Source organism: Triticum aestivum, chromosome 6B (genome assembly GCF_018294505.1).
Source record: "Triticum aestivum cultivar Chinese Spring chromosome 6B, IWGSC CS RefSeq v2.1, whole genome shotgun sequence".
NCBI lineage: Eukaryota > Viridiplantae > Streptophyta > Magnoliopsida > Poales > Poaceae > Triticum > Triticum aestivum.
In genome coordinates this window covers 722,397,795-722,425,140 of record NC_057810.1, presented here as the reverse complement: position 1 = coordinate 722,425,140, position 27,346 = coordinate 722,397,795, and the positions used below count along the sequence as shown (strand labels likewise).

At 43.6% G+C, this 27,346-nt stretch overlaps 1 protein-coding gene and 1 long non-coding RNA gene across 2 annotated transcripts; one reads left to right on the top strand and one right to left on the bottom strand.

The window, feature by feature from the left end:
* The first annotated feature begins 3,715 nt into the window (after window positions 1-3,715).
* On the top strand, window positions 3,716-23,963 carry LOC123140035 (uncharacterized). The gene is made up of 3 exons (XR_006469747.1): window positions 3,716-4,086; window positions 4,614-4,619; window positions 23,951-23,963. It is a non-coding gene; the product is annotated as an uncharacterized lncRNA (long non-coding RNA).
* LOC123140034 (splicing factor 3B subunit 2) lies at window positions 21,708-27,153 on the bottom strand. Its single transcript, XM_044559768.1, has 18 exons — window positions 26,918-27,153; window positions 26,723-26,836; window positions 26,489-26,614; window positions 26,300-26,362; window positions 25,403-25,510; window positions 24,557-24,634; window positions 24,304-24,396; window positions 23,881-23,967; window positions 23,651-23,752; window positions 23,424-23,543; window positions 23,253-23,315; window positions 23,027-23,172; window positions 22,845-22,938; window positions 22,673-22,731; window positions 22,476-22,515; window positions 22,286-22,377; window positions 22,120-22,189; window positions 21,708-22,025 (listed from the first exon to the last, which is right to left on the bottom strand). Exons 1-18 carry the CDS (start codon window positions 27,116-27,118, stop codon window positions 21,954-21,956), a joined length of 1,728 nt encoding a protein of 575 aa, XP_044415703.1. The 5' UTR covers window positions 27,119-27,153; the 3' UTR covers window positions 21,708-21,953.
* Between the last annotated feature and the right edge of the window lie 193 nt (window positions 27,154-27,346).

Sequence of the window (27,346 nt, the reverse complement as noted above, 5' to 3'; positions counted from 1 at the left end):
AGCGGACCTCTAGGTCTTTCCAGTAGGGTAGGTCCCAAAATATAGATTTCTTCTTCCACATGGGTGCGTGTTTCTCAGCGTCATTCGGAACAGCTAGTCCGTCGGGACCCTTTTCAAAGATTACGTGTAAATCATTGACCATAGCGAGTATGTGATCATCGGTACGCATGGCGGGCTTCTTCCGGTGATCTGCCTCGCCTTTGAAATGCTTGCCTTTCTTTCGACATTGGCGGTTGGTCGAAAGAAATCGACGATGGCCGAGGTACACATTCTTCCTGCAGCTTCCCAGGTATATACTATCGGTGCCAAGTAAACAGTGCGTGCATGCGTGGTATCCCTTGTTTGTCTGTCCTGAAAGGTTACTGAGAGAGGGCCAATCGTTGATGGTCACGAACAGCAACACCTTTAGGTCAAATTCCTCATGTTTGTGCTCATCCCACGTACGTACACCGTTTCCATTCCACAGCTGTAAAAGTTCTTCAACTAATGGCCTTAGGTACACATCAATGTCGTTGCCGGGTTGCTTAGGGCCTTGGATGAGAACTGGCATCATAATGAACTTCCGCTTCATGCACATCCAAGGAGGAAGGTTATACATACATAGAGTCACGGGCCAGGTGCTGTGATTGCTGCTCTGCTCCCCGAAAGGATTAATGCCATCCGCGCTTAAAGCAAACCATACGTTCCTTGGGTCACTTGCAAACTCATCCCAGTACTTTCTCTCGATTTTACTCCAGTGCGACCCGTCAGCGGATGCTCTCAACTTCCCGTCTTTCTTACGGTCCTCACTGTGCCATCGCATCAACTTGGCATGCTCTCCGTTTCTGAACAGACGTTTCAACTGTGTTATTATAGGAGCATACCACATCATCTTCGCAGGAACCCTCTTCCTGGGGGCTCGCCGTCAACATCACCAGGGTCATCGCGTCTGATCTTATACCGTAATGCACCGCATACCGGGCATGCGTTTAGATCCTTGTACGCACCGTGGTAGAGGATGCAGTCATTAGGGCATGCATGTATCTTCTGCACCTCCAATCCTAGAGGGCATACGACCTTCTTTGCTGCGTATGTACTGCCGGGCAATTCGTTATCCTTTGGAAGCTTCTTATTCAATATTTTCAGTAGCTTCTCAAATCCTTTGTCAGGCACAGCATTCTCTGCCTTCCACTGCAGCAATTCCAGTACGGTACCGAGCTTTGTGTTGCCATCTTCGCAATTGGGGTACAACCCTTTTTTGTGATCCTCTAACATGCGATCGAACTTCAGCTTCTCCTTTTGACTTTCGCATTGCGTTCTTGCATCGACAATGACCCGACGGAGATCATCATCATCGGGGACATCGTCTGGTTCCTCTTGATCTTCAGCAGCTTTGCCCGTTGCAACATCATCATGCACATCGTCTGTTTCCTCTTGATGTTCAGTAGCATCATCGTATTCAGGGGGCACATAGTTGTCATCGTACTCTTCTTCTTCGCCGTCTTCCATCATAACTCCTGTTTCTCCGTGCCTCGTCCAAACATTATAGTGTGGCATGAAAGCCTTGTAAAGCAGGTGGGTGTGAAGGATTTTCCGGTCAGAGTAAGACTTCGTATTCCCACATATAGGGCATGGACAACACATAAAACCATTCTGCTTGTTTGCCTCAACCGCTTCGAGAAAATCATGCACGCCCTTAATGTACTCGAAGGTTTGTCTGTCACCGTACATCCATTGCCGGTTCATCTGCGTGCATTATATATAATTAAGTGTGTCAAAAACTATTACAGAACATCATGAATAGATAATTAAGTGACCAAATTAATAGAAGTTAATCATCACATTAAAACCAAAGTACATACATAGTAAAAGTAAGAAAATAATACAAGTATCTATCTAAACATACAAGTAAGAATATTTTTCCTTTCAGAAAGAAGATAAGAACAAGAGGCTCACCACGGTGGTGCCGGCGATGAGATCGGCGCGGGCGATCGACGGCGGTGAAGACGGAGACGGGACATGACAGACCGCTAAACCTAGACAAATATTGAGGGAAATGGAGTTGGTCGAGCTTGGAGAGGAGAAAGTTAGGTAGTGTGGCTCGGGCATTCCGTCGAACACCTCGTGTGCATAGGAGGTGAGCTAGAGCACCACAAAGCTCTCCAACGGCCGGGCAGAAAAACAGAGCAGTGAAGTGCTCTGCTCGCGGGCAAGGGGTATATATAGGCAATTCATTGGTCCCGGTTCGTCGGATGAACCGGGACTAAAGGGTAGCCTTTGGTCCCGGTTCAAGCCACCTACCGGGACCAATGGTGGTGGGCCAGGAGCGAGGCCCATTGGTCCCAGTTCGTCCCACCAACCGGGACCAAAAGGTCCAGACGAACCGGGACCAATGGCCCACGTGGCCCGGCCGGCCCCCGGGGCTCACGAACCGGGTCCAATGCCCCCATGGGTCCCGGTTCTGGATTGAACCGGGACTAATGGGCTGACCCGGCCTGGACCATTGCCCCCTTTTCTACTAGTGATTACTCCATATTTCTAGAAAAAGTATCTCATGTTTTTCATTTCCATTTCCACAAGAAAAATACTATAATTCACATTTCGAACAGGCATGGATACAACATCTATAGGATAACTTCCATCTTGATAGTTCTTTCTGAGTTCTGTCTGATATCCATTATCTCTCTTGATATGTAAATCAATACAGAAATCAATGGGCTCTGTCAAGTTAGCTATAGGTTGTGCCGTATCAACGATTTCTATGGAAGGCAGTAAGATGATATCTTGAGAAGTTATGTATCTAGGACCTTTGACGCAAATGGATGCGTCTCTAACTCCATAGAGATCACTTCTCAATACAATTTCTTTCAAAATTTAGTAAAATTTCTTGTACGGATTCTTCAATACCTGCTATTGTAGAATACTCGTGCGGCACGCTCCCAAATTTTGCACGTGTGATACATGTTCCTTCTATTTCTCCAAGTAAAGCTCTTCGCAAGGCAATACCGACGGTGTCCGCTTGACCTTTTCTAAGCGGGGACAGAATGAAATGACCATAATAAAGGCACTTACTATCTACTCTTGATTCAACACACTTCCACTGTAGTGTTTGAGTGGATCCTGCTACCTCCTCTCGAACCATAATAGACTAGTATTATTATTTTATCATTGAGTCGTTTATTTCTCTTGAAATGAAAGTTGAAAGCGGGTTAATTCTTTTACAGACGTCTTTTTTAGGCGGGGGTAAGCGGCGTACTCTGGGGAATATTAGGCTCTATCGAACATACAGGGATTTGGAGGTAACATTTTACTTATGTTAAGTCATGGACTGGTTTCTTCAGCCCATACAATTTCATCTACATCGAATTTATATATCAGAATAGCGGATAGAGGCATCATTAAAGGAGTCAGGTCTACTTACTTTATGCTTCTTTCCAATTTTATGGTGGATTTGATAAGAACCCTTTTTGCTTTCTTGATAAATAATCGACAAAAAAGTGTTTTTTATATATAACCTGCTTGTTTTATTATAATTATAACAAGTCCTATATGGAAATGCCCGCTAAAGAGAAAATCTATTTGATTGTCTCTCGGCCAATATCAATTTTTAGGAAGAAAAAACAAGAATTTTCTTCTTTTTTTATTAACATTAAGAAAAAAGAATATAATTAAAATGGAATTGGCAATATAATTTTTATAGACTTTTGAAAGAAAAAAGGGGGTTTTTTGCAACCGTTAAAAGAACCCCCAGTGGGTAGTGAAATAGAACGTGAAATCGTGCTGAGCTCCCAAGCAGTGGGAGGGGAAAGTGATCTCTGACCGCGTACCTGTTGAAGAATGAGCCGGCGACTCATAGGTAGTGGCTTGGTTAAGGGAACGGAACCCACCGGAGCCGTAGCGAAAGCGAGTCTTAATAGGGCGATTGTCACTGCTTATGGACCCGAACCTGGGTGATCTATCCATGACCAGGATGAAGCTTGGATGAAACTAAGCAGAGGTCTGAACCGACTGATGTTGAAGAATCAGCGGATGAGTTGTGGTTAGGGGTGAAATGCCACTCAAACCCAGAGCTAGTTGGTTCTCCCCGAAATGCGTTGAGGTGCAGCAGTTGACATGAGGTCACAAGGGATATACAAGGAGATATCCCATGGCGTATGCTCTTTGCAGATGATGTGGTGCTAGTTGACGATAGTCGGATAGGGGTAAATAGAAAGTTAGAGTTATGGAGACAAACCTTGGAATCGAAAGGGTTTAGGCTTAGTAGAACTAAAACCGAGTACATGATGTGCGGTTTCAGTACTACTAGGTGTGAGGAGGAGGAGGTTAGCCTTGATGGCCAGGTGGTTCCCCAGAAGGACACCTTTTGGTATTTGGGGTCAATGCTGCAGGGGGATGGGGGTATTGATGAAGATGTGAATCGAATCAAAACTGGATGGATGAAGTGGCGCCAAGCTTCTGGCATTCTCTGTGACAAGCGAGTGCCACAAAAGCTAAAAGGCAAGTTCTACAGGATGGCGGTTTGACCCGCAATGTTGTATGGCGCTGAGTGTTGGCCGACTAAAAGGCAACATGTTCAACAGTTAGGTGTGACGGAGATGCGTATGTTGAGATGGATGTGTGGCCACACGAGGAAGGATCGGGTCCGGAATGATGATATATGAGATAGAGTTGGGGTAGCACCAATTGAAGAGAAGCTTGTCCAACATCGTCTGAGATGGTTTGGGCATATTCAGCGCAGGCCTCCAGAAGCTCCAGTGCATAGCGGACGGCTAAAGCGTGCGGAGAATGTCAAGAGAGGGTGGGGTAGACCAAATTTGACATGGGAGGAGTCCGTTAAGAGAGACCTGAAGGATTGGAGTATCACCAAAGAGCTAGCTATGAACAGGGATGCGTGGAAGCTTGCTATTCATGTGCCAGAGCCATGAGTTAGTTTGAATGAGATATTCATGTAATCATCTTCTCCTTTCTTCTCTCCCAAGTCTTATCCCTTGTAACCGCATGATGTATGCCATCTAGGGTTTTGGCTCCCTACTATATAACATGAACCACGTCACCCCAACAGGGTAAGACGTTTCCCTCGCTCGCACATGGTAATCAGAGCCCCTCTTCTTCGATTCATCTAGCTACCAAAACCATCTGTGCCGAAGCCACCATGTCTTCCTCCTCCAGCGCTTCCCTCCCAGCTAACCTCAATGGCCAGGTCACGGAGAAGCTATCCCGCACGAACTACGTGTTGTGGCGCACGCAGATGATCCCTCAACTGCGCGGCGCCGGGGTCTTCGGCTACGTCGACGGCACCCAACCGGAACCGGCGAAGCTGCTCGTCACCACCGACAAGGAAGGCAAGCAGACTTCAACGCCCAACCCTCTCCACCCAATCTGGGTCCGGGAGGACCAGCAGGTCCTTGGCTACCTGCTGAGCAACCTCACAAAGGAGGTGCTCCTCACGGTGACCACGGTCACCACCGCGGGCGCACTCTGGACGACGCTCGCCGGCATGTACTCGTCACAATCAGTAAGTTGCATCAACAATATTCGGACCTCTCTCATCAATGCGCAGAAGGGCAACCTCTCCGTCGCCTCCTACTTCGCCATCATGCGTGGCTACGCCGACGAGCTGGCCGCGGCGGGCAAGGCGATCCTCGACGACGAGCTCATCTCCTACATCATCCACGGCCTCGACGCTGACTATCAGCCTCTGATCTCTGCTCTCGACGCTCGCGTGACCCCTGTCACCCTCGACGAGCTGTTCGCGATGCTCTCCAACTTTGATCAGAGGATGGTGCACTTCCACGGCTCCGATGGCGGCGGCTTCAAGTCTTCCGCAAACTCAGCCTCCCGTGGTCGTGGTGGCTCCTCTCGGCGCGGCGGCTTCTCCCGTGGCAGGGGGAGGTCCAGCGGAGGCGGGAACGGTGGCGGCTCCAACTCCTGCAACGGCGGGCGTGTCTCCTCCAACAACCGCACTCGCCACGGCGGCGGCAACCCTCGCGCATGCCCTGATGCTCCTCGCTGCCAGATATGTGGCAAGCTGGGGCACACAGCAAAGGATTGCTGGTACCGCTATGATGAGGATGACGACTCCTCCCAAGATGATGACAAGGTGGCGGCGGCTGCCGGTGGCTCCTATGGCGTCGACACCAACTGGTACGTCGACAGTGGTGCCACAAATCACATCACCAACGAGCTCGAGAAGGTAACCATGAAGGAGAAATACCGCGGCAAGGACCACATACACACGGCTAGTGGTGAAGGTATGAAGATCAGTCACGTTGGTCATTCAAGTTTTAGTACCCCTTCTCGTAGAATCCATCTTAGAAAATTTTTGCATGTCCCTAATGCCGACAAAAGTCTCCTCTCTGTCCATAGAATTGCTCTTGATAATCATGTCTTCCTTGAGTTTCACCCTTACTTCTTTTTTATCAAGGATCAGGTGACGAGGAGAATTCTCTATCGAGGTAGATGCGTTCGTGGACTCTACCCGTTGATTCCGGAGCTCAGGAGACTGAATAAACAAGCTTGTGGTGCTATCAAGCTTTCATCCACACGATGGCATGATCGTTTAGGACATGCTTCTTTTTCTTTAGTTGAAAAATTACTTAGGAAAAATAAACTCCCGTTTGTTGGTGAGCGTAATATTGAAACTATTTGTGATTCCTATCAACGAGCTAAGAGTCATCAGCTACCCTATCCTATATCCACCAGTGTGTCTATCAAACCATTGCAATTAATTTTTTCCGATGTGTGGGGTCCTGCCCCCAACTCAGTAGGCAGACACACATACTACGTCAGTTTTATTGATGACTATAGTAAATTCTCCTGAATTTATCTTCTGAAGAAAAGATCCGATGTTTTTCAAGTTTTTAAGAACTTTCAAGCACTCGTTGAACGTCAATTTGACAGCAAGATACTTGTTGTCCAATCAGACTGGGGGGGAGAGTATGAGAAATTAAACTCTTTCTTCCAAACTCTTGGAATCTCTCATCATGTGTCATGCCCTCATGCTCACCAACAAAACGGCTCTGCTGAACGCAAGCACAGGCACATTGTTGAGGTCGGCCTAGCTCTCTTAGCTGGTGCCTCCATGCCTTTAAAATTCTGGGATGAAGCCTTTCTCACTGCTGTCCACATCATTAACATACTCCCTAGTCGCGTTATCAATAATGAAACTCCCGTAGAACGGCTACTCCACACCAAACCTGACTACGCGTCTCTACGTGTTTCTGGGTGTGCATGTTGGCCTAATCTTCGTCCATACAATCAACGCAAATTTATGTTTCGATCAAAGCAATGTGTATTTCTTGGGTATAGTGCCCAACACAAAGGTGTCAAGTGCCTAGATGTGTCCACGGGACGAGTCTACATCTCCCGTGATGTTGTTTTTGACGAAACAAAGTTTCCTTTCGCTGATCTTCATCCCAACGCCGGTGCCTTACTTCGCAAAGAAATCCTACTTCTACCTCCCTCTCTCACCGGCCTTGATCATGGGGGAATCACTTGTGATGATTTAATGTTGACTGACTCTCCTAATGGTGCACCCGAGCTCTCTTGTGATGTTGCAGAAGCAATCAGCGAAGAAAATCATGAAGAAAATGGTCCTCAAGTGACATATTGGCTGTGTCCAGATTTGGGGAGCAAATCCCCCTCGGGTTCAGTGCTGAATCAACTGCCCAGACGATCTGCGCCAGAATCCGCGCTGGCAGACGCGCCAGGCCAGCCTGCGGCGGAATCTTCTGCGCGTGCGGATCAGACCCCGACCGGTGGCTCTCCCGACGCCACGAGGCGGCGTCCCAGTGGTGGAGAGCGCGGTGCGCGGTTTCCCGACCAATCATGCTGCTACCAGCGGCGGGCCCAGGTACAACCGACCGGCGCGAGGGGCCAGGTGCAGCCGACCGGCGCAGGCGTGGGCGTAGGTTCCAGCGCCGACCCGACCAGCCAGGAGGGCGCGGGATCGGCGCTGATCCTCGTGACCCCACGCAATCATTGGCTCATAATGAGCCTGCTGGCGCGGCAGGAGGAGCGCCGGGATCTTCTGCGGCTGATTCAACTCCGCCATCACATGCTCCAACCATAGAAGATCTGGCGCGTGTGTCCGCTGAATCCGCCTCGGGATCGCCCGTGCCAGGAACTCCTGTGCATGCCTCCGGATCCTCTGCGTCGGCTGAATCCGTAGCACAGTCCAGGCGGCTCACGCGGCTACAAAGAGGTCTAACTCAACCCATTAATTACAAAAATCTAAGCAAATATGGCCTTGTTTGTTCTACAGATGAGCATGCCGAACCAAAGAACTTGGATGAGGCACTTGGAGATGATAAGTGGAAAAAGGCAATGATGGAAGAATATGTTGCACTGAAGAAAAATGAAACATGGCATTTAGTTCCTCCATAGAGAGGTAAAAATCTTATATATTGCAAGTGGGTGTTCAGAGTTAAAAGGAAATTTGATGGCACTATTGATAGATACAAGGCTAGGCTTGTTGCTAAAGGTTTTAAGCAAAGATATGGTATTGACTATGAGGATACATTTAGTCCTGTTGTAAAAGCTGCTACCATTCATCTTGTTCTGTCTATTGCTGTGTCCAGAGGATGGAGTCTCGGACAGCTAGACGTACAGAACACGTTTCTTCATGGTGTTCTGGAAGAAGAGGTGTATATGAAACAGCCTCCTGGGTTTGAGAGCAAGTCTAATCCCTCATTCGTTTGCAAGCTTGATAAAGCACTTTATGGCTTGAAGCAGGCTCCAAGGGCATGGTACTCCCGTCTCAGTCACAAGATGCAATCACTTGGTTTTGTTCCTTCCAAGTCAGATACCTCACTATTTATTTACAATAAGCTCAATACATGCATCTTTGTTCTCATCTATGTTGATGATATTATTGTTACAAGCTCATCTAGTGAGGCCATTGCATCATTGTTGAAAGATTTAAGTGCAGAATTTGCTCTCAAGGATCTTGGAGATTTGCATTTCTTCCTTGGAATTGAGGTAAAGAAACACAAGGATGGACTTCATCTCTCCCAAGAAAAGTATGCAACTGACTTGGTAAGAAAGGCAGGCTTGCAAGGGTGTAAACCCTCCTTCACTCCATTATCCAGCTCAGAAAAGCTATCTCTCACTGAAGGGCAACTCTTGACTCCAGAAGATAGTACAAAGTACAGAAGTTTGGTAGGTGCATTACAGTACTTGACTTTAACAAGACCTGATATTTCTTTTGCTGTCAACAAGGTATGTCAGTTTCTGCATGCACCCACCATTGTTCATTGGACTGCTGCAAAACGTATTGTCAGATATATCAAACATACTTTGAACATTGGTCTCAACTTCAGCAAGTCATCCTCAACGCTTGTTAGTGCTTTCTCTGATTCTGACTGGGCAGGCTGTCTAGATGATAGACGCTCTACTAGTGGGTTTTCCATATTTTTTGGACCTAACTTGATTTTCTGGTGTGCAAGAAAACAGGCCACAGTGTCTAGGTCTAGCACAGAGGCAGAGTACAAGGCATTGGCAAATGCTACAGCTGAAATCATATGGGTTCAATCAATGCTAAGAGAACTTGGTATCAAAAGTTTGCAAGCTCCTTGCTTATGGTGTGATAATCTTGGTGCTACCTACTTATCTGCAAACCCAGTTTTTCATGCCAGGACAAAGCACATAGAGATAGATTTTCACTTTGTCAGAGAAAGAGTTGCACGGAAACAGCTTGATATTCGGTTCATTCATTCCAGAGATCAAGTTGCAGATGGGTTTACTAAAGCCCTGCCTATCAGAAACTTTGAAGAATTTAAGCATAATCTCAACTTGATGAAGTTGTGATTAAGGGGGAGTGAAAAACATCATACATATGCAGGGCCGGAGATATGCTAGAGATATAGACTAGGAGTTAGTTTGAATGAGATATTCATGTAATCATCTTCTCCTTTCTTCTCCTTTCTTCTCTCCCAAGTCTTATCCCTTGTAACCGCATGATGTATGCCATCTAGGGTTTTGGCTCCCTACTATATAACATGAACCACGTCGCCCCAACAGGGTAAGACGTTTCCCTCGCTCGCACATTGGGTAGAATGCTTCCTTTATGTTAAGTGATGATGTCTTAACTCTTAACTCTGAAGCCGTGATTTGCACTTGGTAGTTGACAGTTTAGCTGACTCTGCAAAGTTGCCCCCCTCCGGCGCTTGTTTCATGATGCCGTTGGTTTGACAAGTGTAGAGATGCTATTAATTCAACACTACAAAGTTCAGTATGGTAATTAACGCCGAAACACCATTAAGTACGACATGATGGACCGATTCTGCCAACACTTGCAGATCATGCTGGGAAGCGCAGCTCAACTGGAATGGAGATGAGGAAACATGACGCTGACAAAGACCACACCCCGGAGGCTCAACCTGATGGTGGAAGCCCATCGAGCTCCAAGACCACTCCGAAGATCTGTCGCCCGCTGATACCCCCCGACGCCACAGCTGGCCGCCTGATGAAGTGGAACGAACCTGGGTGTAATACTGTTGTTAGCATCTTGGTTGTCAGCGCTTGTTTTGTCCTTTGCAGGTTTCGCCTGGAGTTGTAGTCCCAGATTTCAGTTTCTTAGTGCTTGTTTTAGTGCTGGCTGGTTCTTACAACCAGCCAGGAGTCCATTCTCTTTTACTTTTACTACTCCCTCCGTAAACTAATATAAAAGCGTTTAGAATACTAAAATAGTGATCTAAACGCTCTTACATTAGTTTACAGAGGGAGTACTTGTTTGTTGCTTTAAACCATGTACCAGACCCGTTTTGCTTTGGGCTTCTATGCAATGGAGCAGGGGGTCTTAAAAAAAACATCAAGTGCATGTTTCATGATGCCATTGATTTGACAAATTTAGAGATGCTATTGATTTAACACTACAAAGTTCAGTATGGTAACAACACTGAAACACCATTAAGTATACGTCATTGTCCTAGCTGGCTGGGTCTGCCTAGATCCCCATTCCATGTTCAAACTTGGGGACAGGCAATCAACATTTGTACACAAACTTACCCGTCGGGCACGAACTGCTGGCTAACCGGTCAAGACATATATCAGAACTAACCTGTGAAAGAAACATGACGTAGAACTGCAAGTTGGTCAGGCCAGTTTGCACAGAGACAAATGTACAATCCGAGGAGCTTCTCATGGTGGTAGAAGAGAACAGCAACCGGATAACGGAACGAAACTTGGCATCCTGTTGTGATGCAAACCTGCACATAGAAACCGGATGACAAGTCTCATGGTGGTAGTTGCAAGACTCCACCTGAATTTAGTAGTTCACCCGACAGCTTTGGTAGCACAACAATTGACAAAGCACAGCACAATGGCACTACATTACAGTACCGTATCCAGTCTCCATATTCAGAAATAATTCATTCGTCTCACTCTCATAACTAGCAACCTGCTTGTAAAAACGACACCGTTATTACACGGAAAGCTATATAAGCTGCATCCTAGTTGACTAGCACTCCCAAGACACTTGATGAGAGAGAATTCACGGAGGTGAATGAATGAAGCAGCATAAGTTGCGATTTCAAATTTCCGCAGTGAACCGTCATGATGCCTGATCCAGCTTCTGCAGCTTCGCCTTGGCAATGTCAAGTTGCTCTGAATAGGAAATAAGAGAGGGAGGAATCATGTTACCACCATGAAGAGCAACACATACAAAACAAGAAAACAATCAACATCACCACTTCCAACAACAACAACAACAAAACCGATGAGCATCGACCGTACTCTGTTGGGACGCGACGGCGGATTTGATGTCCTTGCGGAAGAAGATGTTGCAGGTCTTCTGGTACGCGGCCTGCAGCGCATAGCGGCGAGAGTCAGTCAGACAGGTGGTAAGTGGTCAGTTGTTACTAACTACAGCACCATTATCAAGCATCACACCAATTGACCATCGCCTGGACTTGACCAAATTCACGCAGAAATTCAGGGAGAAACTTACCCTGGATGGAGGCAGGTTGTTGAGCTCGCCGATCGCCACTTGGTGCGCTCTTACCTGAACCGAATAACACACACACACACACATGCGGGTTATATATCTTTTTACTGTCGTCGAACAAATCGAAAGGTGAACGATTGAGTCAAGGCAGAGAAACATCCATCAGGGGACAGATAGCCCTAATACCTCCTTCATAAGCTCCATCTTCTTCATGTCCACCTCCTTCGCCGCCGCAGCCATGTCTCGCCGGCAGTTGCCGGAGGTGGATGTGCGATTCAGCTTCAGGGCACCTCAGTCAGGCGACCCCAACGCAGCTACCGATGCCTAAACGAAAGAAACGAATCTGGTTCATGCTCAATGAGAAGGACCCTTAAATTAAAGCTCAAACCCAGCCAAAGTCGAATCCACTGGAGTTCCAAAGCCACTCCACCCCCAGCGAACCCACGGCCGATCCAGAAGCCAGCGAGTCCCGCTACGCCCGGCCGCGGCTACGAGAAGGGAGAGGGGCGGGGGGCGGGGGTGGATAGGGTTCTAGCAGGAGGTTTCAGAGAGGGAGAGGGGGAGGGAGAGAGACCTGACGGGGTGGCGTCGCGGCGGAGACCGGAGGGCGGAGGACGACGGCGGTGCGGCGGCCGGGGAAACAAGGGACGGGACCAAGAGACGGGGCGTGTGTGTCGGCTCTCATCAGGCCCTGCCTAACGGCCCACTACGGCCTGGCTAAATGCCTCAAAACGAGAATGGGCCATAGGGAGCCCCCCTGAATCGCGCGGGCTGGCACCTTCCTCTCTCCTCTTTCAAATTTGTGAATATGTATTATTCTACTTTGAACCCGTTGCAAGGCACGAACACATTGCTAGTGAATTTGAGAAAACAAAACCCGAATGAAACATGTCCTGCATAAACAAGAGAAAAACTATCCAAGTTTAAAAAAAAAACAAGAGAAAAACTATCCAAAACTAGTGAGGAAAAACCTACATGGGCAGGCCCATATAGGAAGTAGTGTAGGGGGGGTTTGTGAGCACGATGACTTTGTCTACATGTGCCAAATAGTGTTTTCCGTGAGGAGTTTTGCGCCCGCTCGCAGTGAGCGAGAGCTCCTAGTTGACTCCTATTTGCCTCAAATAGGCCGGCTACGCTTGAAGCGGGGTGCAAACGGCTAACCCAGTAACGTGCCAACCTATGCCCATGCAAGGGTTATTTTGGGTTTATAAATTCTGCTTTGTTCTTTTAGTTGTTATCTTCCTTTTGTAAATACAAGAAATTGGGAGTACAGAAAAATCAATGTGTACTTGGAAAATATTCACCATGGATTAAAACATGTTTAATGTATTGAAAAGTGTTCAACACATATTTATAAAAGGATCAAGAAATTAATGTATGAGAAAATGTTCACTGTAAATTTAAAATGTTCAACGTGTTTGAACAAAAAATTTGACATGCACTAAAAAAAGTTTTACATGTTTTAAAAATTGTTCCTAGTGTAGAACAAAATAAAAGGCAAAAAAACTGGACGAAAATAAACAAACATAAAACTAATAAAGGGAAGCAAAATCCGCAACAAGACAATTGAAGAAAAACAGAGGAGTGGCACCGCAAATGAAACAATAGAAAAAAAAACAAAACAACAGCCAAAATAGCAAAAGAAATAAAACATTGCAGCAGTGCGACAAACGAAATAGTAGGGGGAAAACAGAAACCCGAAAAAGAACGCTTTTCAACAGGGTTTTTTAGGGATCCCCACACATTATTAATTCGAACCAAAGATCAAAGGGATAGAACAAGTGTCATGCAGGTGTAGAAGCCACAAGTGACGACCCAGATTAAGTAAAACATAAATTTTTACATGTTTGTGTGCCTCCTAGTTTGATGCTTGGCCTTCAAATATGAAATCGCATCTAGCAAAACTCGCTCTCCTTTTTTTATTTCCTTGACGATTGTGATATGCGGACCTCCCAGACCTTGTTTGATATCATCCATGGTTGGTTTGCAATCACAAGCGATCACTAGATTATCCATAGACAGGTCAACAGCTAGTGCTAAGCCCTGATGGTATGCTAGGGCCCCAAGTGTTGTTGGATTGTTCATTCCGGGCAAAAACGGTCTTTGAAGCTTCAGCAGGTTCGCGAACAAAAAGAGCGGAAAACGTCAAAGAGGGCCAGCCCAATTTGACTCGCACATGACCGGCCCAGTATCACGGCTTCGTTAAAAAAATAAGGGATGCTCGTCCGAGGGTTGAACGAAGTTGAGGGATTGCTTCCATTAAAAAAAAGCTGAGGATTGATGCCTTGTTAAAAATACCCTTTGGTTAAAAGCACAAAAAATCGAAAAAAAGAAAAAAGTTTGTGATTTCAAATAAGTCCACAGATTTGAAAAAAACACAAAATAAAAAAGTTCATGAATTTCGAGAAAAGATCATGAATTTAAAAGGTTAACGTTAATTTTGGAAAAAGTTCGTGGATTTGAAAAATACACTTCAAGGATTGAAAGAATTTCATCGATTCTGAAATTTTTTTGAAAACAATTCAGAGGGTTTGACAAAAAATTCAAGCATTTGAAAAAAATCATCAATTTATGAAACAAAATCATGACTTCGGAAAAAATGACAAATCAAAAAAAGTTTGAAACAAAGTTTTATAAGTTGAAAAGTGTTTGTGGATTTGAAAATATTCATGCATTTGAAAAAAAAGTTCACGAATTCTAAAAATGTTTGTGAGTATAAGAAAATGTCCATGAACTTGAAAAGTTCATGGGTTTTAAAAAAGTTCATGATCTTTTTAATAAGCAAATAAAAAATAACAAAAAACCAGCCAAACAAAACCAAAAAAACAATCAAATAGGGAAACGGTAAATTTTGTTTAGCTTTAGATTTGATGAAGAAAAAGGAAGTAACCTAGGCATAGCAGGAAAGGTGCCCTAGTTGATTACCTCGCTTTGTATTAAACAGAGACGTTTGGAGTTCAAATGAAATTGGGCGCAACTTTTTGAAGTTTTTATAGAAAGAAAAAAAGTGTAAATGGGTCGGCCCAGGGCCGAGGGCAAAAATGCTACACTTACGTAAAAAAAACCTACGCTCTCCAATGTAACTTGCCTAACTAATCTAGGCTATTATGTTAGTTTACCTATGATGGTTACGTAGGTGTAGCATTTCTCGGGCGGAGGGTGGTGTGCGTCGGTTGAAAATATTGCCTATAACCGGCGCTTAAGGCACAAATAAGGGTCAAGGCCATTTGAAGTAATGCGAGCATCACCTTGCCTTAAGCGGTGAGCTAGTACTGGGCCAACACAGTAGCGCGTTGCTTCATTTGTTAGTTTGTTTCTTTTGATTCTTTTGTATTTTTGTTTATGTTTCACAATATTCTATATATATATATATATATATATATATATATATATATCACATTATTAAGTAATTTATTTAAAATGGTCTTCACGAATTTTAAAAATGTTTATGCAGTGTAAAAATTTGTTCACACAACTTTTAAGAAATGTTCATGGAGTCAAATTAGGAGTGTTGTAACCTATTATCTTTACAATCTTTACAATAAGATAAAAGAAATAGGTATTCTTAGTCCGGCATGCTATTTTATAGAAAACCCCCTGATTTTTTTGACATTAAACCCGTAGTAGATATTAAAGTTTTTTAAAATACTCATATATTCTAAAACGTAACTCCAAATTTAACATGTTATATATGAATTTTTATTAGAAAAATATGTAGAATTTGAATATGATGTTAATTTAGCTGTTAACAATTTAAAAAAAAACACTATCTATGGTGCAATCTTAATCAATAATGCATTATTTGTCTGTTTTTGTCGTTTTCCTTTACCGGCCCGTAACAATACCCCATTTCACACATGACATGAATAAATGCATGACCACTTGGCCGTTTCTTTGTACGGCTTAATTCTATATGCAAGTCGTGGTGAAATATAATACATGTAGAATCTTGAACTGTGCTTTTGTACGCTAAGACCATCTTTGTTTGGGCCGTATCTACAAATTCGCAGATTATAGACCACTTTTTGTAAATTAAGAACATGTGGTATTTTTTTCTCTCCTTGCAACGCACGGGCCTTTTTGCTAGTGTTTACAATAAGAATGGAATGCCTTGGTATATATGTTATGCAGGATCCCCATTCTTATGCAATCACCTCAACTTCCCCTAACAGTGTGGTCATCCTATGTCTAAAAATACTAATAATAACCTTTGAATCTTTGAAAAAGCTGACGCCTTTTTCATTTAGGAGTGGGGATCAACCAACTCCGTATAAACTCAACGAGAGACAAATTTCCTCCGATAAACTTAATAATAGACATTAGTCTCACTAACCACATTGCCATCCACACCAAAATACCACTAAAGACTAAACACACTTTGAATTTTATATGTTTTTGTTATTAAGATAAAACTCATTTCAATAACAAGCTCAATTTAGACGCAACTTGCCCAACATAGTATTGAACCAACATAAACATGTCAACCACATTTGAACACAACTAAAGCATCACGCCAGCTATTAAGTGATAATATTCACATGAAAATGTTATATAATATATCGTATAGCTATTAGGCTGGAAACCACTTTTGGGATATTTGTAAAATTGTATGATTTATGTATCTGTCTCGAGATATTTAAGAATATTAAAATATGCAGCACAACACACATATATACACTATAATTTGGCATGTGTTTCATTTAATAATCTGTGGCGCTATGAGATAGCATCCTTTTAAATTTTTTAATGTTTAAGGGCTCCAACATATATGTTAAGAGACATTGTTTGAGAACAAAAAAAACTTTGTGGCTACATGATATGGTTTACTTCGAGTATGGTGTGTGTGTGGTGTACATTCCAAAGATAGACCTTAGAAATTTACATCAAATAATATTACTCCATCCGATCCATATTAATTGACGCAACTTTAGTACAATGTTGTTCTAAAGTAGCGTCAAACAATATGGATCGGAGAGAGTATTATCAATTGTGGCTAAATAAAAAATTAACTTTATAATGTTACAAAAAGTAAGTATTAAAGTTTAGTACAAATATTATATGTTTTAACTCGGTTCAAGTGTAATGTTTGGACCGTAAGTACATATAAAGTGCCAACTCATTGGTCCCATTCATGACGAACTAAGAAAAAATAGGAAAATTGCAAAAGAATATAGTTGATTTGCGGAATATTTTAGTGCAAATGAAAAAAAATGACTTAAACAAGTTTAAAGAAATTGTTTCTGCTCTTGGTGTATAGAAATATATTGCTTCAATTAGGAATAAAACTTTGGCCTTGGAGAACGTGTAAGTATATTGGTTACATGTCTTTTCCTTGACTTCTTTATGCTAGCTTTAACATAATATACTTCAATAAAAATGTGAAGGTGCGACTTGATCAGCGGTGGCGTGCCCACGATGGTCATATATTTTTCCGGACTGTAAGGTCTCACATATTATTAGCTCCAGGTCAGATTGTCCTATTCTTACTGAAATGTTGGGGGCTCCTCGCTCTGTAAAATTTGTTAAACAGTTGAAATATGAAGCATATTGGAAAAGAGAAGATGCAGTACTGAAAGGTCAGGTTGAATCGTGTTGGAATAACAGTTCGTAAGTTAATGATCCGGGAGATGTGGTAAATAATTTAAACAATATGATGAAGTCTTTGCATGGGTGGAGTAAGGTTCATATCGGATATCTGCCTAAAAAGGTTGAATCTGCTCGTAGAAGATTAAATGTGTTATTCAAAAGAAATGATCTTAAAGCAAGTGTGGAGAGGAAGAAAATCCTCGCAGAGATGGATGAGCTTCTGATTAAGGAAGGAATCATGTGGAAGCAGATATCTTGTCTAGACAAAATGAAATGGGGGGATAGAAACACTAAATTTTGTTCACAGAAAGGCCACATGGAGAGCTAAGAAGAACAATATTTCTGCTATCAGAAGAAGTGATGGGTCTCTATCAAAGGATTTGGAGGAAATTAAAGGTATCACAAATTCATTTTTTAAGGATATTTATTCCTGTGACTCTATAATCAATCCGTCTTGTATTATGTCGCTTGTGAAACCGGTGGTGAATGAAAATATGAATAAAGGTCTGTGCAAACCTTTCTCTAAACAAGAAATTAGCGATGCTCTTTCTCAAATTGGGTCGTTAAAGGCCCCGGGACCAGATGGGTTTCCAGGCGGGTTTTTTCAAATAAATTGGGGTTTACTCAAGATGGATATTGCTCGGGTTGTCCAACAATTCTTTATTTCTGGATGTATGCCAGAGGGGATAAATGATACAACTATTGTTCTTATTCCTAAAATTAAGAATCCCCAGTCGATAAAAGATTTTCGACCTATTAGCCTTTGCAATGTTATATAAAAAATTATCTCAAAGTACCTTGTCAATAGGCTACGACCTCTGCTGGATGGTATGATCTCTCCTACCCAAAGTTCTTTTATCCCCGGAAGATTAATTTCAGATAATGCTCTTATCGCCTTTGAATGTATGCACTCATTGAATACTTTGAAAGATTCTCGTGGAGAATACTGTGCATATAAACCGGACCTAGCTAAAGCATACGATCGTGTTGACTGGAAGTTCCTGGAATGTATGCTTCATGCATATGGTTTTAATCCAATCTGGATTAATTGGACTATGACTTGTGTTACCTCAGTGAAATTCTCGGTGCGCTTTAATGGCCAGTTGTTGGAGTCTTTTCATCCTTCACGTGGTCTGAGGCAAGGGGATCCGTTATCGCCGTACTTATTCCTCTTTGTAGCTGAGGCCCTCTCGCTATTACTCAACGATGCATCATCAAGAGGGACTATCCAAGATTTCCGACTGAACAGACATGCTCCAGGTATGTCTCATTTATTATTTGTCGATGATAGTCTCCTATTTTTTAAGGGTTCTGTGGAGCAAGCTTTGGCTATTAAAGATATTTTGATGGCTTATGAGGAAGGTACAGGCCAATTATTAAGTCCAGACAAGTGTTCCATTTTATTTGGCAAAGAGTGTCCTATTGAGATCCAGGTGTCTCTTCTGGTTATCCTTAAAATCACGTGTGATGAGTTTGAGGATAAATACCTTGGCCTACCAGTTCCAGAAGGTCGTATGAAGGCTGGCAAATTTCAATATACAAAAGATAAAGCTCTTAAGAGGGGTTCAAACTGGATCAAAAAATATGCTTCTAGCGGGGCGAAGGAAATCTAGATTAAGTCTATTATTATCTAAAATAATAAGGAATTTTTGGTGGGGTGATGAGGAGAATAGAAGAAGAGCTCATTGGTTGGCTTGGGAAAAATTGATGAAGTCAAAAGGTGAAGGGGTATGGGATTTCGGGACCTCGAGCTTTTCAATCAAGCACTTTTGGCCAAACAAGCTTGGCGTTTATTGATTTTTTTTTTTTGGACTCTTTGTGTGCAAAGGTGATGAAAGCTAAATATTAACCTCATGGGCATATTATTGATATTGTGTTCCCTCAAGCGACTTCACTTACGTGGCAAGGTATTATGCATGGACTCGAGTTGTTGAAAAGGGGAATCATTTGGAGAGTCGTCGATGGTGCTAGTATAAATATTTGGAGGGATAATTGGCTTCTAAGGGATTCTGGCCTAAAAATTTCTGCTAAGAGGACCAGAACTAGGGTCAAATGGGTTGCTGAATTATTCATGAGTGGCTCAAGGAGATGGGATGAGAATTTAATCAGGCATCTGTTTTACCCTCATGATGCGAAGGAAATTTTAAAGTTACGTATTCTGAATTTGTACGAGGGTGACCTCACCGCCTGGCACCATGAGAAAAATGGGTTGTTTTCAGTGAATAGTGCGTATAGGTTGGCCCTGAATATTAAGGACTCGTACATGGCATTGGGGAACTCCAGTGTATCCGTTAATGGGGAAAGGAGGCCCTGGAATATTATTTGGAAGGCTAACGTACCTCAGAAGATTAGAATATTTGCTTGGAGGGATGCATCTAATAGCCTAGCCGTACAAGTTAACAGAGTAAAACACCATCAAGCTACCCTAGGTACATGCTCAATCTGTGGTGTTGAATATGAATGTATTTTTCATGCTTTGGTATGCTGTCCCAAGGTACGTGCGTTCCGTATGGGTTTGAGGGAGGTGTGGAACTTGCCAGATGAAGATATTTTAAACTGCTCGGGGCAGTACTGATTACTTATTTTATTGGATCAATCAAGTTCGCCTATGCGTGAGCAAATAATTTTCATGTTCTCAAGAGCTTGGCATTTGATAAATGAGTTGATTTTTGGTAAAGGATAGGAATCTATCTCGGCCTCAGTGAGTTTTATTCAAAATTATTGGGCATCGTTCTCATCTTGTCATGCAAAAACGAAGGTAGAGGTAAGTAACAAAGGTAAGGGTGTGATTGATGGTTTACAATCCATTAGTAATGTGGAGAGGATTTGTGTTCCATGGCTGCCTCCCACCTCAGAATTTCTCAAGATTAATGTTGATGGAAGTTTTGTGCACGACATTAGCGTTGTGAGCGTTGGGGTGGTTGTTAGAAATTATTCTGGAGAAGTTCTTATTTCTTCTTGGGATCATATTGGTACTTGTCTTAGTGCTGAGGAAGCGGAACTTCGAGCGGCCATCTCAGGCATTTACATTGGTATCACTCTTGACAAGCCCATTATTTTGGAAACTGATTGCTCTTTTGTGGCCTCGGTTTTTGCATATGACAATATTATTTTTACGTGGTAATAAAAGGCCTTTTTACGTGATATTAGAATTCATCCACAACATGTTTTCTTTGTACATAATCGACGAGGATCTAACCTTAGAACCTTCGGTATCTATATAAATCAAGGGTTGGGACACGTAGACGACACACAACGATCAGGGTATAGATCAATTGTATTTTGTACTCCATCCAAAAGCAATAAAACACAAGTAGGACGTAGGATTCTATCTCTCCGGAGAGCCTGAACCCGGGCAAAAAATCGTGTCCTTGTGACCATAGTCTCATGACCCTTAGTTCGGGATCCCCTACCCGAAATCTGCCTGATTTAGCTCCGCCAGTGGGTATATATGGTGAGTTGAAACTGCCAGAATATTGATATTTGAGAGAAATGGTGAATTCCAGATTGTGCTGATAGAAAAATTATCACTCCTAAAGGGGGTCACTTGTTATCTCGGATGGCGGACTTTATCGTTCTGGTATCTAATAACTGCGGTGAAGATCTGGTTAGACAAACTTTGTGGCCTATTGATGCACAACATGCCCTTGCTATCCCTCACCCTCAATATGACATGCATGATTTTGTCATTTGGAGTTATACGAAAAACAGATTGTTTTCGGTTCGATCAGCCTACTTTGTGGAATGGGATCACCAACATGAAATGAAACTGAGACGTGCTAATGGAATGGATAATAAACCACTGTTGGTCCTATTTTGGTGTAAGATTAGGAAGCATACACGCCCGGCAAATGGTAAATATTTTTATCTGGCGTACATTGCATGGTACTCTTCCGTGTCGTGTTACGCTTGCCAATAGACACATGGAAGTCTCACCTTAATGTCCGTCCTGTTCTTTCAAGTCCAGAGGATACAAAACACATGTTATTTCTCTGTAAGAAAGCAAGAGATGATTGGGGGTGGTTGGGGATGGATGAAATTACTAATAGAGCCTATGAAAAATTATTGTTCCCCAGCAAGACCCTGATTTGTCCAGAAAAAGTATTCCCTAAAGCATCTGTTCCCCAGCAGAGCACTCAAAGCTCTCTTCTCATATGAGTATAGTACAAAACAGAAAATTCACCACGTATGCCGATCATAGCAAACTTAGCATCACTCTTCATAACAGCAATAAAATAATGCTAGCAGTTACATTTAATATCATAACTTGTTCTCATGCATGGACTACAGAGCTTCATTTCTTTTTTCATCCAGCACTTCAACATTTGCCAGAGGCTAAGTATACATACACAGCTTGATTTAGAGTATAGTACAGGCTACAGGAAGAAATGGAAACATCCTCCTCCTGGGAAGCGGAAGAGCAACGGTAACAAAACGGCGCCGTCTAGAACTTGAAGTCCTTCTTTTTGGAAGATTTCCCGTCCTTCTCGTGCTTCCTCTTCCTCTTGCTCGCGTTCTGCAAATCAGAGAGGGGGAAAAGATTCAGCTCGACGGAAGCTGATATTTGATTCTGGCTCAACAGATACACAAGACTGCTCGTAAAAACATACCTCCGCCACCATGTCGCTGAAGTCTTCCTTCTGGTTCCGGAGCTTCTCCTCCTCCCGGGCTTCTTCATACCTGTTTCATCATTTTATTGAAGGGAAGGCGTTAATGTTTCAACTAGTGGCTACTGACAGGCAAAGCTTGGCAGACGCGGGGGAGAAGTGATCTTACTTGGCTGCCAGGACATCGTCCATAACCTCGAGCTCCTCGGGATGTATGGTGACGTCCACTTTGTCGGACTTTTGATTCTTGAGAAGATCAACCTGCAAAACGAGAAGCACGAAGATGTGTCAATGAATCATCGGAGCATGCATGGAATGGGAATAAGTGCACACTTGGTGCAAGGAATGTAAAAGCTCACCCTTTTAACCCCAGCCTTATCCTGTGCCCCAACCACATACCTGCAAAAACAGCAAGATAGCAAATGAGTTCTCCACATGATTGGAACAGGAATCTATCAGAAATTATTGATACAAAATGAGTTCTCTGTATGGCTGAAACAGAAATCCATTGGAAAAAATATTGTAGAGATGACTAGGTTGTATTAGAGTTGCATACGTATGGCTTGACCCATACAGGGTTCCAGGTGCGATTTTCTCCTCCTTCTGCTCAAGAACCTTCAGATGAAAAAGAACAAATTGTTGGTTATGAACCGCAATAATAAGCCAAACTAAAGCAGCTCCACAACATACTTGGGCTGAAATGCCACAAACTGAAGCTAAGCCCTTACCTGGTATAACTGCTTATCTGTTGGCCTTTCAGACTCTTTCCTCTGTTGCTTCCGAAGATCAATGACGTCAGGTGTTTCCACGCCAGTGGGAGTGCTATAAACAGAACAAGAAGAGATGTCAAAACATAGTTCCTCTAGGGAAGAACCTAAGCTAGTCATCAAATAATCATTATAGAAATAACCTTGACATGGTGTCGACAGACTGCATGCCAGCTTCCATGTCTTCATCTTCCATTAGTTCCTCCTCCTCTTCCTCCTCATCATCTTCCTCCTCCTCCTCTTCCTCCTCCAAGTCTCCCCAATGCTTGCTGCGGTCAACAGGCTCCTCCTGGAATACGATGCAACACATGTCAGTTAACTAGTAGAGCTGCAGTTCAACTTCAAGGAAAATTAGCCGATCAAACATACATCATAATTAGGTTCATCCAGCTGTAGGATACCAAAAACATCTCCGTAGAGGGGGCGTCCATGCTGTTAGCCAAAAACAAATAAATAGATCAGAAAAGAAATTTATTTTCATTACAGAAGCCGCATTTAACTACAGCCAAGCCCATGAAAAGCACATTTGATTTAAATTACCTCATCCACAGGAGGCTTTCCCCATTCCCCGGGCCGGTAACCAAAAGTAGCACCAGGAGGAATTGGGGCATTCAGACCAGGAATCTTCAGTGAAGGATAAGAGGGCGGAGGACCATATCTCTGCCAAAATTATTTGATGTCAGTTGATATAGCTGGCCAATAACAAGAGATCAGTCAACCAGAAGACCAGCTGCCTGGAGTTTGTTTCTTCTAAAAAAGAACAATACCTGCATGTTTATAAGCCATGGAGGCGGTGCACCTTCTGGCATACCAAGAGCTTCTTTAAGTTCTCGGGACAGCATACCTGGCTTCATTTCCCTGAGTTTGACCTGTTGAGTTCATACATGTATTATGCTCGGTAAGACAGGTTTGAGAACACAGACATATGGATCTCCCAAACAAATATCAATTATCTCTGTTTCTGACATTAAGAAGAGAGCGAAGCAAACAAAAGTACCTCAAACTCTTTTCCTTCATAGTAAAGGTCACCATGACTAGTCAATTTTGGTTTTGTTTGATATTTGAAGAAGGCGTCGTGTAAAACCTGCACACAACAAAATTACGGTGAGACTTCCTTTCCTGCACATTCAGAAGTTAACTCATGTCTAAAATTAGAACATATGGAAGAAACACATCGTACTTATCAGCTATGATATTTTCACGTGTACATTATCAGTATCAGTGCCTAAGTGGCAGGTAATTAAACACGTGGCAAACAGATAAGGAGAAAACGCAGGCATGTGCTTGTATTTGCAACTATAATCAGGGGGCAAATAAATAGTGCTCTGTATCCATCTTGCACATTATGGAGAACACACAAACATATATGGCATGTGCTTCTATGTGCAACTCAGATTGGCCTCAAGAGGAATTAACTGACCTGATAATCTATATCCATCTTGCCCATTTTTGGCTGCATACGCTCCCGCTGCTTCTGCTTCAACTTTTTGCTATCCTCTTTCTCGATATATGCCTGAAAATGCATTTGAAAAGGTACTTAAAATTTGTCCATCTTGCCCATTTGTGGAATAAAAGTTAGAAGTGACAATAAAACAAACTACTGAAGTTACCAAGCTGACAAGGGAGATACAATGTCCATAGCATTGCTACAAAGGACCAAGATATTAACATACCTGTCTAATTTTTTCTATTCCAGTTGCAGCAATGAAGTCAGGAAGTTGGAAAGGTTGTTTTTCGATACCTCTCTTACCCTGAAAGAAACAACATGATGATGTAAAATCTATTCGACAAGATATAGATAATAAGAAGCAAAGCATTATTTCATGTTTTGGAGATATATAAAAAAGTTGCAAAGGCCTGGGCAAATGATATACTTGTATAGGCAAATAAAGGAGGACCAAAGGTCAAGATCCTAGATGGACCTAAATGTCTTTCAAGGGAATGCTTAGCATGAACCAACTAGATCAAGCACATTAGCATTCATACTATCACTCAAGTACAGTACCACCAAGACCTTGCTCCCAGGAAGTTGCAGCATCCCTGCAATAATTATATATCTGTATAAGAGGGAGGGGAAAAACCTTGTCGACTTTATGTTCCCTCCCCTCTCCTAATAAGACCCACCCCATGGCACTTCGTAATGAGTTACACTAGCATATCCGTGCTGGCCCGAACAGTTACAGTTACGGGATAAACCCCATGTGTGCTCGACATTGAGTGAATTCGGGACTGGCATATTAGTCTGTCCCTTGGCCCTTATGTTTGTTTGAAAAAAAAACTTCTGTAACAATACATGAAGGCATGCAGTGTTTGTTCAATGACAGATATTAACTGAGGGAGATGCTCCAACACTTTTATTCGAAGAAAACTGATGGTCTGTTTGCATCTGCCTACCACTCCACTACTAACTACAATAAATTATGATTGTGTGGTTGATTTCTCAGAGGAGCATCCAAGTACTCATTACGAAATTATGCAGAACAAGATTACTCATTACTCATGGTACATGTATTACAAACCTGCAAGAATTTCCTCTTTTGAGACCAGTGCCTTGGGACAGGTACTGTGTTCCTGTAAGACTTCAGATAGACAAGTAACTTGGGGTCTGATGCAGTCGCGTCCCAAACCTGGCAGGAGGAGCATAATTACATCAGTTGAAGCTAATCCATAAACAATTTTACACTGCTAATAGCAATGAGATAAAAAAAAGATTGCACACAACAAATAGTTTAGTGACATTATCTCATCACCGATACAAGCTTCATGGGTACACGTGTGTGCATGGTGTCGTGCCCTTTAATAAGAGAAATACTATATCTTAACCTTAGAACTGTGAAAGGTGAAAATTGCTGGCACATTTTCCTAGCAACCCAGCCTAAGAACCTTACTACGGATTATTTACTCGGATAAAACAGAAAGCTTACATAATTTCAAACACATTGTCACTAACGAAGTGTTTTGTTATAAACTGCGCAGCCAATGGAAACTGCATAAGCAGACCAGAATAAGAATAGTACATGACTTAAAACAAATTCTCCAATGCAATTTTAGTTAAATCAACAAGAAGTGATGCTAAAAGTTGCTAGCACAGTTTTCTAGTAATCCAGCCTAACATAACCTTTTAGAGGTGAAGTGTGTTGTTACAAAGCATGCAGCCAATGGCTGCTGCATGACCACACGACAATTACATGACTTTAAACAAATCCCTGGATGCAATTTGAGTTAAATCAACTAGAGATCATTGGTGGTGGTCAGATCACACTAGCATTGGCAACCTTTGGCAATGCAAAACACCAGACGGTGAAGCGCAAAAGTATAGGATGCTGCGCCAACACATCCGTTCAAAGTAATACATGCAGGCAAATCACACTACCAGCACACCTGGTTCACAACAAAAGAAAAGGGGGGTGGCTTACTTCGACGACGTCGGGCCTGTTGCATATCTGCTTCAGCTCCGCGATCTTCATCCTTTGCTCCAGCTACAAAACACAAACCAAAACAGCAACAATCATGTTTAGCGCCTTCTACGAAACCACAACAATCGCTCGTAAAAGAACAGGTAATTCAACAATCAGGCAGAGACACACAGAGAGATAGAAGCAAACCTTTTTCTTCTTGTTGGAGATGCCCCCTTCCTTCTTCTTCTGCTGGGTCTCCTGCTCGTCGTCGTCCGAGTCGGACCCCGACCCCTTCTTTGCCGCGTCGGCGGCCTCGTCCTTCTTCTCCCCATCCTGCCAGCACAACACTCGTCAAACCATTGGTCCACTGAAGGGCAGCTAGAACTAGAGAGAGATTCATAGGTAGGGTTTTGCTTTTTGCTAATCGACGGGCTCCGGTACCTCGGCGGCGACGGGCTCCTTGAAGGTGAACTTGTCGAAGATGCTCTTGAAGTCGGCGAGCAGGCCGTCGGCGAGGTCCGGCTCCTCCGGCACGTACTCCACCTCGATCTCCACCTGCGCGCACATCCAAACCAACCCAGCGTCAGCGTCACAGAGGCCGTCGCGAGCCCCACCCGAGGAAACCCATCCACGTACCGGGGGCTTGGAGTCGGGCTTGTCCTCCTCGCCCGCATCGGCGTCGGCGTCGGAGGCGGCGGCGTCGGAAGCGGGCGCCTTGCTCTTCTTCTGCTTCCGGCGGCGGCGGCGGCGCTCGCTCTCGCGCGACTTCTTCTTGTCGGCGGCGGGGGCGGGGGCCGGGGCCCCGTTGGCGAGGTCGGAGCTAGGGTCGGCGGCCATGGCGGTCGGCGATGGGGAGGGGAGGGGAGGGGGAAGGGCCGGAGAGCTCCGGGGTCAAGTAAAGTTAGCCACAGCGATTCTGGGTCGGTCTGCTGGCCTGTTGAGGCCCAAAGGATTTGGCCCAGTTCTCCGCCGACACGGACCGAGCTGCTTTCTTTCCAGCGGATCCTCTCTGATCCCCGCGCAGGTCGGGGAATAGCGATGAGAACGCGCACCTGGTGTTCAGTG